Here is a 16,011-nt window from a genome sequence, read left to right on the forward strand (position 1 = left end):
CACAGTGTCCAGTGGGTACTGGCCCTTACGAACATCACCCTTGACTTGAGACCTTTATAATCGACCGCTGGAGCTCTTCCAACAGCTTAAGAACATTTCGGCTTCTTTAACGAATGTCATTCTAACAGGAATAGGTACTATAGAAACCATTAGTCTTACACTACGCAGGACAAAAGTCAATAGCATCTGGTATCACTCATTTGTAAATAGCTGCGCCCGTGTAAAGTGTAAATTTGTAAAAAGCATCACTACTTTCAATAGTTCAATAAAAATTTCTTAACCATATGAATGTTGGATTTTGGAGCAAAATAAATGTAATTCTAAAATAGGATAACACCCTTCAATGGTGGTGGATTTTAATTCAGAGTGAGGCAATTATGATGTCATAGATGATAGATTTTATTTGACAGATGACGAACGTTCCGCCGTTACAAGGTCTTAATTAGCTTTGTCCACATTGAGCTCGTGCTCGCTTTTTTTGCGCTTTCGTCTATTCGCATCTTAGCAACAGATTACGAAAAATATTTTTGCTACTGTTCAGATACACGCAAATATTTTGCCAATTAAATTTTAGCAATCCTTGCGCCATCTACGTTGTCCATCTAGAAAAAAAAAACTAATAGACGCCACACCCCAGCTTTCCTCTCGTCTGTGATTGGTGCTTTCCTCGCGAAGGCGCGAGATTCTTGGCCCAGAGAAATTTGTATCTTCGCGAGGTGAGGACGCAAAGTAGCAAAACCTCAATGTGGACAGTAGCGAGATCTTGCAAACAAGCAAAGCGAAGATGCGAACGAGCAAAATGTGTCAGTCTGGGCAGGCCATTAAAACTAGAGATTTTTTAAGAGCATACTTACACCAACGATCTCAATAATGTAACTGCAACCCTCACTATGACCGTTTTCAAAAGCGAAGGAGCCTTAAACAAACAGTTAGGAACTCACGTTTCATGTTGACCTAGCTGATTTGGAGCCACCACTTCAGGATCACATTAGAGTTCCCCGCAACGCCGACCGCAAAGATGACGTACCAAAAATTTCACTACTCATCCCGACCTCTATAAACCTCAAATACTTGAAATATTCATGACATAACTCAACCCTTACCTTGCACCCTAACTAAGCAGCGATTTTAAAGTCGGTGAATCATTTTAGGCAGTCATAACACGTACGAAGGCTGCTTCGAGCGGCGACAATTTTAGGTATCTTAAGCCAAATTATTTATTGATAGCACCATACAAGTATTGACAATGTCTACTTGTTTTTAGTGAGTGTCCTTTGTTTTTCGGCATGCTCGACGATTTTCTCGTCAACGGAAAGTCCTTTCCTTCTGCGTACGGCGTTCATGTACTTGCGAGCACGGTTTTCCGAATCTGCCTTCTCCCCAAAATGAGCGTACTCTTCTTCGGTCGAAGGAACCCAAAAAGGGTCAATGTCCACTACCTGAAACAAATTTAAGTTTATGGTTAAGGTTATATAAGTAAATGCAAGTGACAAGCGGTATAGATTTCAAAAGCCAGGCAATTCCCAGAAAACAACACGACGAATTGAGTACTTTCATCTACAGGTAATCACGATAACATCACATTGATAACTATCAATTTCTATAATTTTTCTAATTGAAAACTATATTCTGCAATAAATGAGTTTCTAAGCCCAACACAACTATGACTTAAGAAAATGAACATACCTCCCAATGGCTGAAGAGAAGTTGTGGACTGGCATGTCCACTGGTTTGTTTGCGAATTTCTTCGGCAAAATCGAAACTCTCAACAACGGGTATAACTGCAGTAACTGAGAATCTCTGTGAGCCCTCTTGCATGTCCCCGCTCAAGACACGTCCATGACGTCTTCCCAAAACCGCGTACATTTTTCCTAGAAATAAATAAAACAAATTATTATTTTCTTAACGTTAATTAGGAATTTTCAAACGAAATAATTATAGCAACAAGCAGAAGTTAATGATTTTTATTCCGCGAAGTAAAAGATTCTAAGGCATTAAAAATTCCTTAATGCATTCTTAAAAGGGGATAAACATAAGTTTTGTCGTCAACCACACTCTACCATCCCTCCATTTTACCTCTTTGATCAAAATATCTAGCATGCTCTATTGAAACAGCTGTTCTTTGATCTTTTATCATTCTATAATCGAAATCACAGACCAGAATGAAAAGTTTCGTAAGCTTCCCACTGCTAATAAATTATCAAACCGAACTTGTTTCGAATATGACTTATACGTTTGGCGCCATCTAGAGTTGTCTTTTGGAATGAATTTACTTTATAGACCATTGCATTAATCACTTGAGGAGAAACCATCACACAGGGGGAGGCCGCCGTGTTAGGCTATTTTCCTCACGCCAAGAAACAACGCCAATCGGAAATGGGAGGCTAACCAGCTTGCACTGCCTTTTACGGTGCATCTTGGCTCGAAAGAAATAACCCTCCTGTGTGTTTGCTTCTCTGATGGAATTACAGGAATGGTCCATTACCTCTAACGGTAGACGTCCCCCAAAAATATTTCTCATGGATGTTTCAAAAAAATATCAATGAATGAAACTTTTCGATACTTGACTCTTTGGAGCGCCATTGTTGCCACCTGTACGCCATTGAAACGCACGTGCAAATTCCTCCCGGTATGTTTACTCTTGAACTTCACTCATTTTACTATAGCCAAGACGCACTAACGCAGAATCTACGTGATTTTAGAACACACTTGGCTACCGGACCCCATTCCACGGTTGGAAAAAAAACACACCTGCCTTGAATGGGATCAAGCTACAGAATTTTACTCACACGATGGACAAAAGAGAACCAAATGGCTTAGCTGCCTATTAGGTCGTATTTATAAAACTTAAATAAAATGTCGCCCTAACATTCTGGCTAATCTTTTACACACCAATTTCACCTTGCCAAAGGTATCTTGTAAGAGTTTGTAGAAGTGTAGAATCATTTCTAAAAACTCTTACTGGAAATTACGAATTTCACATTGCCTGATAATCTCGAGATAGTATATATAATATTGTCCTTAACCCACCAGTTTTGTTCGATCTCAGACCCAGATTACCCATTTCACATAAGGCAATATGACATTCTTGTGTGTTCATAAAAATACATACAGATACAATTGTTTTTTCATTAATATGTCCACAGTAATTCCGCATTGTACTGCATGCTGTATAGATAATAATTCCCTCCCTTTTAAAATCACCATTGAACTAAAATATCACCTCTCCCTTTTCACTCTGTGTTCATTTATATGCGCATAACACATGCGCAATGCATTGTTATAAATAATCATAACTCTCTCCCATTCAAAATCATCAATCTCTCTTTTACTCCCCCTTTAAAAAGATGAACGAATATAACAACAAAATAGTCAACATCTTCTTAAGACCAAGTGAAACTAGTAGTCCATGTGGCTTAAAAAATGTAGTGTTGTTCCACGGCCCCAGGGATGTTTTTAGCCCTTTGAAGCGCCCCCATGCGGTGGGGACATTTTAACTAATTGGCGAATCTGAATGGCGCCATTTAGATACGCGGCCGAAATATTTTTTCGTCTCTCTTTCTCGAAGCCAGTCAACCATCCAACTCCCACGAATGTTTCCAAACAAATTGGTCAAACCGTCAATCATTGACGTCTCACCGAAAGTCAAACTAAACCAACAAAAACTATATCTATGATTTTGTATAGTCTAGTCCAATACAAGTTAGGAAACCAAAATAAATCTTGTAGAAAGGCCTGTTGGGATACGGGCGCTAGTATATAAATTTACAAGTTGGGAAACCAAAATAAACCTCTCCAAGTCGAGACGCAATGAAGAGGTTTTTCTTAAATAATTATATAAATATAATTGATATTAATTATTTTAATCGTCATTAATTTACCTTAATTATAGTTAAATAATTTTAAACATAGCTATTGTTGACGTTTGAATTCAAGCGTATGCCTCTTTAACAATTTTTGGAAATTTAGGGTATATAATGCGATTGATTCACAATAAATGAAAAGAAAACTAGCAATTGCGTGAACCTTTGGTGGAAGCCCTGCCACATGTTTAGGATGAACACCATACCAGTCTTGCTCTCTTTCTCTTTCATTATCGGTCAACTAGCACTCTAATATTACCTTTCATTTAATTTCCCTACCCAGAAATTAGTTCGGTTTTTTGCGGTATTTGGGAATGCTTTAATTTAGAAACTTTTGTGTTCTAGGTGATAAAAGATTTGGAAGTGCAAAACTGGTATTAATGTAATTGACGAGTTAACTCTTATTGGAAAATACACTTATTGTTGAACAATGAAAAAAGGCGTGGGGAAATTAACGGAATTTTAATGCTCATACACCAAGAACTACATCAAGCAAAATGGTACTTTCACGAGTTTACGTGGGTATGGGGCTAAAGGGGTGGTCCACTGTGAAGGAAAAAAACTGTTCATTCAGGAGGAGCACAGCTTGGGCCAAGTAGTATAAATGATAGCCTAATCTGGGTTAAAGCAAAAATACTACGGTATTCAACGTGCTATTGCTTCTTTATTGTAAGACGCGTGCTGCGGACGCCGGGATAAAGGAGCATTCAGACTTTCTTTTAGCCCCTAGTCGCCACCACTTCCTGGCGCCACTACAACACCACCACCACCCTCCCTCCCTCCCTCCCTCTCTGTCCGTTGCTCTCCATCTTCGAAAGATCTACCTGTTTCATCTTCTCTAACACGCAGGGAATGAAGAAACATGGTTCAGATTAATTGAATAACAAAATATGATTGTCGTAGGAAAAAAAGCTTTGTAGTTAATTGATTTATGGTAGAATTAATGAACGATAGATTAGTGCTACAATTTATTTACGATAGATCAGTGCTACAATTAGTGAACGATAGATCAGTGCTACAATTAGTGAACGATAGATTAGTGCTACAATTAGTGAACGATAGATTAGTGCTACAACTAGTGAACGATAGATTAGTGCTACAACTAGTGAACGATAGATTAGTGCTACAACTAGTGAACGATAGATTAGTGCTACAACTAGTGAACGATAGATTAGTGCTTCAATTACTGAACGATCTCGTGCTATAATTAGTGAACGATAGACTCGTGCTATAATTAAGGAACAATGGATTAGCGCTACAATTAATGAAGGATAGATTAGCGCTACAATTAATGAAGGATAGATTAGCGCTACAATTAATGAAGGATAGATTAGCGCTACAATTAATGAAGGATAGATTAGCGCTACAATTAATGAAGGATAGATTAGCGCTACAATTAATGAAGGATAGATTAGCGCTACAATTAATGAAGGATAGATTAGCGCTACAATTAATGAAGGATAGATTAGCGCTACAATTAATGAAGGATAGATTAGCGCTACAATTAATGAAGGATAGATTAGCGCTACAATTAATGAAGGATAGATTAGCGCTACAATTAATGAAGGATAGATTAGCGCTACAATTAATGAAGGATAGATTAGCGCTACAATTAATGAAGGATAGATTAGCGCTACAATTAATGAAGGATAGATTAGCGCTACAATTAATGAAGGATAGATTAGCGCTACAATTAATGAAGGATAGATTAGCGCTACAATTAATGAAGGATAGATTAGCGCTACAATTAATGAAGGATAGATTAGCGCTACAATTAATGAAGGATAGATTAGCGCTACAATTAATGAAGGATAGATTAGCGCTACAATTAATGAAGGATAGATTAGCGCTACAATTAATGAAGGATAGATTAGCGCTACAATTAATGAAGGATAGATTAGCGCTACAATTAATGAAGGATAGATTAGCGCTACAATTAATGAAGGATAGATTAGCGCTACAATTAATGAAGGATAGATTAGCGCTACAATTAATGAAGGATAGATTAGCGCTACAATTAATGAAGGATAGATTAGCGCTACAATTAATGAAGGATAGATTAGCGCTACAATTAATGAAGGATAGATTAGCGCTACAATTAATGAAGGATAGATTAGCGCTACAATTAATGAAGGATAGATTAGCGCTACAATTAATGAAGGATAGATTAGCGCTACAATTAATGAAGGATAGATTAGCGCTACAATTAATGAAGGATAGATTAGCGCTACAATTAATGAAGGATAGATTAGCGCTACAATTAATGAAGGATAGATTAGCGCTACAATTAATGAAGGATAGATTAGCGCTACAATTAATGAAGGATAGATTAGCGCTACAACTAATGAAGGATAGATTAGCGCTACAACTAATGAAGGATAGATTAGCGCTACAACTAATGAACGATTAGTGAATTTTAGATTCGAAGTAGAAAATGAAGGGTCGGTTAGAGGTAGAGATAATGAAGAATCGGTTCGAGGTAGGATTAATGAAAGATCGAATCAAAGTAGCTTCGTGATACAGCGATAGGAGCGATCGCTTCGTGATACAATTAAAACAGCTATCGATTAAAGTTATATTAGGAATTCGATCGTTAAATGCGTATAGTTACAGTGCAATCGTCACGTCCATCTATAAAGCATAATTCGTCAGTCTGTAAATAATTTATTCCCTTAAATGTTCATTATAACTGGGGTTGGTACGTGACTTCAGATGAGAGTTGATATCACCCTGTACATAGGAACCTATCCTTGGCATAAGATTTATCTACGAGGTGAATTTAAGAAGTGGAGTGGGTATTGTAGGTGGCGCGCCCTTTCCGGCCTCTTGTAACGCTCGCAGGGCCTCTCCTCTAGCACGTGGCTCGCGCGAGCCATCAGTATATATGCCTCCGCAACATCTTCCAACCTTAGATGATTCTCCAACAGGTTCAAAAACAGTAAACACACCAACCCATAGACAGAAACGTCCCCAGCTCTCCCCTCAAGACGCGAGCCTCTATCGTGGGCACGCTTAAAGGTCACACGCAACCCATGCAATTTCAAAACCTTGGAACCCGATGGTCAACAGACCATTCCATCAATTCCAGAAGAGAAGCAAACACCACAGGGACGGGCCACCTTCTTGGGTAATTTTCCTCGCGCAGAAAAGCATTGCTAGAGGCAGTGCGAGTCAGCTAGCCCCAACGTGTCTTGGACTCGGGTTCCGTCTAGCTTTGCCTCATGGCACAAGGTAAATAACTTAAAAGGGCCGTCTCCCGCCTGTGTTTTAGATTATTTGCAAGTAATTAATGGAATGGTCTATTCAGCAAATAATACATAAGAGGGTGCAGAAACACTACACCTACGGTCTTCTAACTACCGTTTGTCTTGCACAATATTAGACACATCTTGTCGCCTGTGAAAACTATTTGTAATTCCAACTTATTTACTTCTGTGAAGATTAAACCATTAGTTCCATTGATCAAAGGGATATAATGATTTAGTGTTGAAAATTTCAATCGAGTTGGTTGAAATTTATCAGAAATAACGCGTCAGTAAATTTTGTTTACACTTCGCCGTCATTTTCCAAAATGGCAGCTAAAAATCCTCGAAAAAGTAAATCGGTTGAAATTTACGCAAGTCGGGAGGGATAATTATGAAAACTGACAATTCTGTTAAAAAATTCCCAATCTAGTTGGTATTCTTTCTCTAGTTCAGGGTGTTTGCGTGTGTTCTTTAAGGCGGTGTGATAGATAAAGCCAATCCTTCGACATGCATCTTAAAGCCCACGCTATTCTCTTAGCCTAATTTACATTCTAGGCCGGGTGCGCTGCTTGAGTTACGGGTCTCTTAGCCGGCCATCTACGCTTCCATGTACAGTGCCTTACCGTCCCGTTATTTTGACTATGGGAGGATTGGTGGCTCTTGGCATTGTAGGGAGTAACTTCCACCTAGTTAGTTAGTTATAGGAATGTCTGAGAACTTGACGGGTGACCGCGGGGTGAGGGATCGTTGAGTACAAACAGAAATATATCACTATCGTAATCATGGACTTTCAATACCAAAGAGGACCAGCAAAAACGTATACAATTATAGGCTTGCTGGCACTGAGAGCTTAAATGAATACAATCATTTACTTCCCAACCCCGCCCGAATACATTTACAAAGTGTACACTTTGATTTTAAATGACCGTTGATATACTTTAATACTTGCAATTTTTTTACAGACGAAGGGCCCCGTTTTTCCATCCCTTATAGATTTTATGAGATCCATGAGCGCTGTAATCGTCCAAGGCAGATAAAATTGCGGTTGTTGTCCATACTTTAGTTAAATAAATATCCGCTTTAAATGGTGAGTGACTATCTACACCTAATGTCACTGATTTGCAACACTTTTTCCAAATTCTCGCGATTTCATTAAGAAATGTGTTATAATAGTTCAAATTTAACAGATTCGGGTCGAAAAAAAACGAGGCGATACAAATTAAAGACGTTGCAAGTGAAAATAATTCCATTCAATACTACTCACCCACAATCAATTAACTATGACCCAACGAAAAACATCACTACACGACAATAAACCGCTTAACCACTCCAAGATTTCCAGACTTTCCGATAGACCATATCGGAAATTACACATGGAGAAACTAACACAGGGACAGGGACGAGTCTGCCATTGGGGTATTCTGCTTCCCAAGAAGCTACGCTAAAGGCAGAGCAAGTTGGCTAGCCTCCCACTTGGAGTGAACTGCTTTTTGGCGCGAGGGAGAATACCCCAATGGCAGCCTCGTCACTGTGTGCTAGTTTCGCTCTATTCACTGCTAAACCTCTCTAAGATTTCCAGAGTTTCCACAATTCACTGCTTAACATTTTGGAAATGAACAGCCTTAACCTTTCTAACCCATCACCGGCAATATCTCCATTCCACTGCTTAACCTTTATAACTTTTCGTACTGAAGTCATTTCAAAATTTCCAATATTATATTCTTAAGGTTTCCTTCTGGCTTTCCCACAAATCTTACACCCGATAGTTCTTGGCAGATTTCTTGAAATTGTATACCATTATTAAGGTAAGATTTGTTTTATTCAAAGATCAATTCTAGAGTTTAAAGTAACGAGCACCTTGGGTCTTTTTCAAAACCATACAAATGTACTGTTTCATTATAATTTTAATACATCTTCTTCACTAAGTCTTGTCAATCTTGTTTTAAGCACTAAGAAAGTTCCTGTTAACCCTGACCTCTTTGTGTTGGACATTGCCACCACGATGTCTATCCGATAAGTAGTTTTCCAATTCCACGAAGGGCACAAGCCACACGAAATACGGACCGAGAGAGAGAGCGCCTATTGTCAAGGTTTCGTTTGTGTTGGCCTTTTGTCACCAATAATAACACTGGCACAACAGGAAGGAAAATGTTTCTCCGCCCGCCTAGCCTAACCCCTGACCTCACGGGCTCACCCACCGGAAGGTCACGCCCTCTAGTAAGCATTTTCTATTTACAATGGAGCTTTGTGTGTAAACCTAAAAAGCCTAACTGTATTCTGGAAATCCAAAAATGAATAACGCTGGGTTCATACAGAAGGTTGACGAGCTACCTTGCAAAAATATAAATAACATAATAATAAAAAGTATGATACGCAATTCGAATTGCTGCAACGTTAAATTTATTAAGAAATTACGGTTCGTTCATAGATACAGAAGGTTGACGAGCTAGCTACCTTGCAAAAATATAAATAACATAATAATAAAAAGTATGATAGGCGATTCCCATTGTTGTAGCGCTAAATTTCTTAAGAAATTAGGGTTTGTCACTTTGTGCCCTATCGTATTATACAGTTTTTGTCTGAAAGAGGATGATAGCCAACTCTAAAACTAATCACTACTTCTTGGAGCATGTATAAACCTTGGGCTTTTATAGGAAAATATGGGATTAAAAATGCTCCAATATGATAATATTTTGGATTAAATTCTAAAAAATAACGAATTGGATTTTACTTTTAAAAGAGGAAATTATTCAAAATTTAACTTAGAAAATTCCTGAGCTAGAGAAGCGAGCTCCGAAATTTCGGTGTTTAGTCAAATCTGATCTAGATAAATGAGCTACATTTTGGTAAATTTGATGCAAAACTATACGAAAACTTCGACAAATAAGCAATTTTCTCAAATTTTCATGCTGGAAGCCTAGCCTTGCGCGTGCTAACAAGTTAAGTTGTGAAAAAGCTATTTTATAAGGGTAAAGACAATTAAGACAATTCAAATCTCGCGGAATAAAAATGATTTCGTAAAAAAATTTGAGTTAAGAAAAGTGAAAAAAGTATTACGCTTATGATGTTAATGTTTTTGACGTTGTAAATTTATAAACGGATAACGTTTCCTACGCGACTAAAACTTCGGTATAATTAACCGCATAAAATAATCGAAAACAACTTTAAGGGTCTAGGACTATTTACGCGCCTTATATCTTTTGAAATTCTACAGCACTCCTTAAAATATGAAATTATAAATGATTATATACCAATTCACTCGAAACTTTAGCTTCGTTGACGTGGATTACAATGCGGGAAAAGGAGCGGTTCTATAATTTCTCTTAAAACGACAGTAATGCTTAAGCCAAAGTTTCTTCATTTATTAGTTCTGAGCATGCTTGGACCAAGGTTTACATTCTAGAGTGTTATAGGCGATAGACAAAATCAGAAGTTAATGATTTTACCCTCAGAAGTATAAGACATCAAGGCTTTATACGCTACCCATCCCTGTAGTCAAAATTGCCTATGGTATTTGTAAAAGAGTGCCCTCAACAGTACATAAAGCACTCCCCAGGGGGGAGGATATCCCTCAAGAGCCAAGGGGCTTGTTTTGAGGCCTTTTGTAACATTATCAATTTAAAGCGATATTAATATTATAATCCTAATGATGGGATTTAAGGTCAAAAATTGCTTTCTGTGAAAACGTTTGCTCCGATTTTCCAACTGCGAACGCGTTAACCTTGGCGTTAACAGACACACTCACACACACACATCCAGTGTAATAACTCTCCGTGACGTCATCGTCACTCGGAGAGGTAAAAATACTAAATAACCAACCAGGTATCAGCTTATAACTCCGTTGTCTATTACATAACCACGCGGAGTAAAAACGGATTTCATACCCTATAATGCCGTCACTCCTCTAATGCTAACTCAAACACTTTTGGTTATTAATTTACTTTTTCTCTAACACTAATTTTTGATAAAAAATATAGGCTTAAATTTTAATTGTGCCTAACCAACACGAGAATTATTCGGAAATAAAAAGCACATGCAGTCTACTGAAAGCTGACGTAAATTCCGTATAGGGCAAAGAAAATTATAGAAATTTTTAAAAAAAATAGTGCACGGTAAACCAAAACCAAAAATTAAATAAAAAATAAAATTAAAAAAAAAAAAAAAAAACAGGAGAAAGGATTGACATTAATCGATTAAAAAATTATATCGTTTAGCCATTTCATTCGATCTTCAATTAAATTCCCTTATAAACCATTCCACTGATGGCATAAGAGATGCAAACACCACAGGGGCGGGGCCACCATCGGAGTCTATTTCCCTCGTGACAAAAAGCACCGCCAGAGGCAGTGTAAGTCAGTTGGTCTTCCGTGTGTAGTGAACTCGGGTTCCATCTGGCGTTGCTTCTTTGAGCCGCACCCGTGTATTATTTTCTGTGCAAGTATTTAATGGAATGGTCTATAGAGTCCATATTGGGTGAGGTCTATACTGTACTTCCATTTCGTCTAGCCAACCCTCCCGAACTTTAGTTCAAGTTGACAAGTTGTATTTTGAGTGACAGTTAAGTTCCTCTTGGAGGCAACGAGAAGCACGATAACGAACAATCCAAGCAGGATGCTTATTTTAAAATACTTTCCAAATATTTTTATCTAGATCGTACCTTTTTGGGTGGTAATCCCTACACAATGAGAAGACGTGAAACCGTAGTAAACCATGAGGACCACGTGCATCTTTATGACGTTTGACCATCACGTATAGCTAACATTTTCCAGGAGCTTACCTTGAATCATAGTAGTATTGCATGAGTAACGTAATGAAAATAAGTATGATGCGCGTTTCAGTGTAAGAAAAAAAGAGCTTTGCTCGGGTTTGTTACCACGCGCACCATGAACTTTATCCGAGGGGTCGGACGTTTTGAAAAAAGTGTACGGGATTTCCAAATCCAATTTGATTTCTTCGGATTTTGTTGGATTTTATTTGATTTCTTCGGCTCTTGTTTGATTTCAAAATTCGATAAAACCCAACGGATTTCGTCGGATTTTGGGATTTTTTCACGTGATTTCAACGGATTTTGCGATATTTCCCTTAATTTCCTGGTATTTGCCGTGATTATCTCGGATTTTGAGATTTTTCTCGTGATTTTACATTTTGTAATGAATTTCGCGATTTATTTACTGATCTTGAGATTTGTTTACTGATCTTGAGATTTATTTACTGATCTTGAGATTTATTTACTGATCTTGTGATTTTTTTTACTGATCTTGTGATTTTTTTTACTGATCTTGTGATTTTTTTTACTGATCTTGTGATTTTTTTTACTGATTTTGTGATTTTTTTTCACTGATTATGTGATTTTGTTTTACTGATTTTGTGATTTTATAACTTATTTTGTTATTGATTTCGGATTTCTTACGTTGGATTTCGCGGGTAGCGGACGGGATTTCGTGAATGACCGATCCCCGACTATTTCCAAGCAAAACGAGCAATTTGGGAATTACATTGATCGGATCGAAACTTAAATCAGTAAAATATAAGCTACATTATAACATTTAGTATGATATACGAATCATAATTTTCACGGAACCGTTAAAATTAATTAGATTTTGCGGATAATTTCTTAAAAAAAAAAATGGCAGCAAACCGCTTTCACTGAAACTTGTAAAACGAAAGAGCGGGAGTTCGTGCAGACCATTTTCGGCCACGCGGATTTTCCCGTGTTTTGGACCAGTGAAATGCCTAAACATGTAAAATGCTATCCATAGATGGGGCCTTAAAAACGGTAGGGCTCTAATTTGGCCGGGCAATCTTGTTCAAATATAATTTCGGGTAAAGTCATAAATTCATTTTATGATTTTAAGGGCGACATAAGCCGTTTAAAGGATTCAAGCACATACTCCCTTATTTGTATACTTCGTAGAGGATGATTTATGCAAAACCTGGATCAAGATGCAATCGGAAACCCCTCCAGTACTTTTCTTATCCGACTTCATATTGAACATTAGCTCTAAAGGAACACTACCTCCTAAATGAATCCTAAACCTCCACAAGATAACATCTTTTTTACAGTTTCGCAATTAAGGAAACTGACTGAATGCCATCTTTCCGAAGTTTATAAAAAAAACATAATAATAAAAAGGGATTTTAAGAAACAAGTATTGATATCGTGCGCAATATTATGACGATTGCTAAATTACACGTAATTTACGAACGCTTAAATACCACCGTCTATTACAGGTAATTTAAGGACGGTTAATTACCACCGTCTATTACGGGTAATTTAAGGACGGTTAATTACCACCGTCTATTACGGGTAATTTAAGGACGGTTAATTACCACCGTCTATTACGGGTAATTTAAGGACGGTTAATTACCACCGTCTATTACGGGTAATTTAAGGACGGTTAATTACCACCGTCTATTACGCGTAATTTAAGGACGGTTAATTACCACCGTCTATTACGGGTAATTTACGGACGGTTAATTACCACCGTCTATTACGGGTAATTTAAGGACGGTTAATTACCACCGTCTATTACGGGTAATTTACGGACGGTTAATTACCACCGTCTATTACAGGTAATTTAAGGACGGTTAATTACCACCGTCTATCTATTACACGTAATTTACGGACGGTTAATTACCACCGTCTATCTATTACACGTAATTTACGGACGGTTAATTACCACCGTCTATTACGGGTAATTTACGGACGGTTAATTACCACCGTCTATTACACGTAATTTACGGACGGTTAATTACCACCGTCTATTACACGTAATTTACGGACGGTTAATTACCACCGTGACGTAACAGCTATCACGAAAATAGATTGCAGAAACTAACAGAAATTTCTTACAGCGTGGTTCTATGGTGCTATAGTGTCCCTTTAAAGTGTCAATGGAACATCAAAAATAAATCGTGGTCAGGCACGAGATGAAGGGCTATCTAAAGTTTTGGTCTGAAAGCGATGAATTGACGCTGCACGTGCGCCGGTGTGCGGCCTCTATGGCATCAGATCTAGCGGGCGAGGCGTGTGTGCGCAGCTGATAATAAAGACGTCCCAACTATGCACGCGCCACACTCTCCCACATTATTTATCATACACCCACATAATACACACACACACACCACCTAAGCCACTAAAATCGAAATACAGATTTTGCGCGTATTTTTGTAAGGAAAAAAAAGCAAAAAGGTTTTAACGATATTTTTCCTATTATCAAACGTTCAACACGGTTGCCATAATTTTGAAATTTCACATTCAAAATTCACCGGTCATTTCCTTGGAAATGAATTTGTTATAATTCGGGATATTGTGTTTTAAACCATATTTATCTAATGGCCAACACTGGAACATTCAATGTTGCAAACCAAGAAATCAAATTCCTCTCTCTTGGTTAAATTTCTCCAAGTTACCAAAATTTTCTGTTCATCTTTAAAATTCCATTACTTTCGGCCGGTATTTTCAGATTTTTACAAATATTTTACAATTAATTGTGCTTTAAAACATAACTTTTACGCTTGAATTTTCATGAAGTCTTGAATTTTTTCAAACTAAAATAAAATAGACCTTTTATTTTAAGGTCAGCGGGAAAATGGAGCCTGGTATTTGATAGCCTTATTCTCTTAAAGGGAGGGTGAAGTGAAAAATCAAGTGATTTTTTATCTATTCTTCCACTAATTATAAGACCATGCAGTCTGCATAGTGAAACATCCATGAAATATCTCCGAATGATTTTAAAATTCAAATTAGGTTCAGATTTTAAGTATAATTTGAAATAAGGACCTCCAACCAATCGCGTAACGCCCTGCCTTCCTGTTAACAAAATTCCAGTTGCACGCTCTACATCTCGCGCCACGATATCGCGGGCAAATTTTATCAAATCTCGCGATAAATTTCATTCGGCATGGACCATGCCACGAGAATTTTGTTAACAAGAAGGCGGGGCGTTACGTGATTGGTCAGAGGTCCTTATTTCAAATTATCCTTAAAATCTGAACTTAATCTGAATTTTAATATCATTCGGAGGTATTTCCTTAATGTTTCACTATGCAGACTGGTCTTATAATTAGTGGAAGAATCGATAAAAGCACTTGATTTTTCACTTCACCCTCCCTTGAAGAAGGAAAAGCAGGTATGTGAACCAAATGACGTTAGGTATGACTTCCGACACAAGGACTTGGGTGGACTGGTAAGTTTGAAGCCCTATCTACGGTCTTTGGATCCAAACAAAGGATGTTCTGTCTCAAGCCAACGATACTGAGCCAGCGCCTTTTGAAAAGATCTATTCCATGACCCTCGTTTTTTGCAAATTTTTCAGAAAAAAATTATTCGTACATCATCTCATCCAAACTAATGCATTTCATAGAACGATTCCTTTATAAAATTACAGATGAATTAGGGTTCCAATTTTATTTTCAAAAATAGCTTTTTTCTTTACGGTTAAATTATTTGCGAGTTAAATTTCACAATACTTTTTCCATATAAAACATATTGGAGCAATTTAGACTATTTTAGAATTTCTAGATCGACCCCATGAACTAGAAAATATACCATGATTTAACCCATATACAGTTCGAGCGATGTATATTAACTTAACGCCCTTCGCATTCCTATAATCAGAAGTAACGCAATAACAATAAGTAGGACAATTGAAATTGCTATATTTATGAAGTAATTAAGGTTTGTTCCTTATAATTTTATATGCAGAGGTTTTCGTGGAAAACTCGGACGTTTGCTCAAGGCAACTCTAAAACCACATACTACTCTTTGATTTTTACCTCTCCGAGTGCCGATGACGTCACGGAGAGATATTACACTGGACGTGTCTGTGTGTCTGTCACCGCGTTCGCAGTTGCTAAACCGAAGCAAAAACATTTTTCGGTTTCTACACCCATCGTTAGGA

General features: G+C 37.5%; 1 protein-coding gene across 3 annotated transcripts in view; it reads right to left on the reverse strand.

Moving 5' to 3' along the window:
- Positions 1 to 286: 286 nt before the first annotated feature.
- The window catches only part of LOC149713439 (elongation factor-like GTPase 1), a 90,485-nt gene continuing 74,760 nt past the window's right edge, over positions 287 to 16,011 (reverse strand). Inside the window, exons 18-20 of one of the 3 annotated variants that reach the window (XM_089848047.1) lie at positions 1,687 to 1,871; positions 1,255 to 1,439; positions 287 to 1,173 (exon numbers count right to left, since the gene is read on the reverse strand). In XM_089848047.1, the coding sequence (XP_089704173.1) occupies positions 1,143 to 1,173; positions 1,255 to 1,439; positions 1,687 to 1,871 (401 nt within the window). In that variant the 3' untranslated portion in view covers positions 287 to 1,142. The other 2 variants (XM_089848039.1, XM_089848052.1) reach the window with 2 other exon arrangements.

The sequence above is a fragment of the Phalangium opilio genome, unplaced genomic scaffold, assembly GCF_054372755.1.
Source record: "Phalangium opilio isolate 3A_F unplaced genomic scaffold, DU_Popi_V2 ptg000009l_1, whole genome shotgun sequence".
NCBI classification, from domain to species: domain Eukaryota; kingdom Metazoa; phylum Arthropoda; class Arachnida; order Opiliones; family Phalangiidae; genus Phalangium; species Phalangium opilio.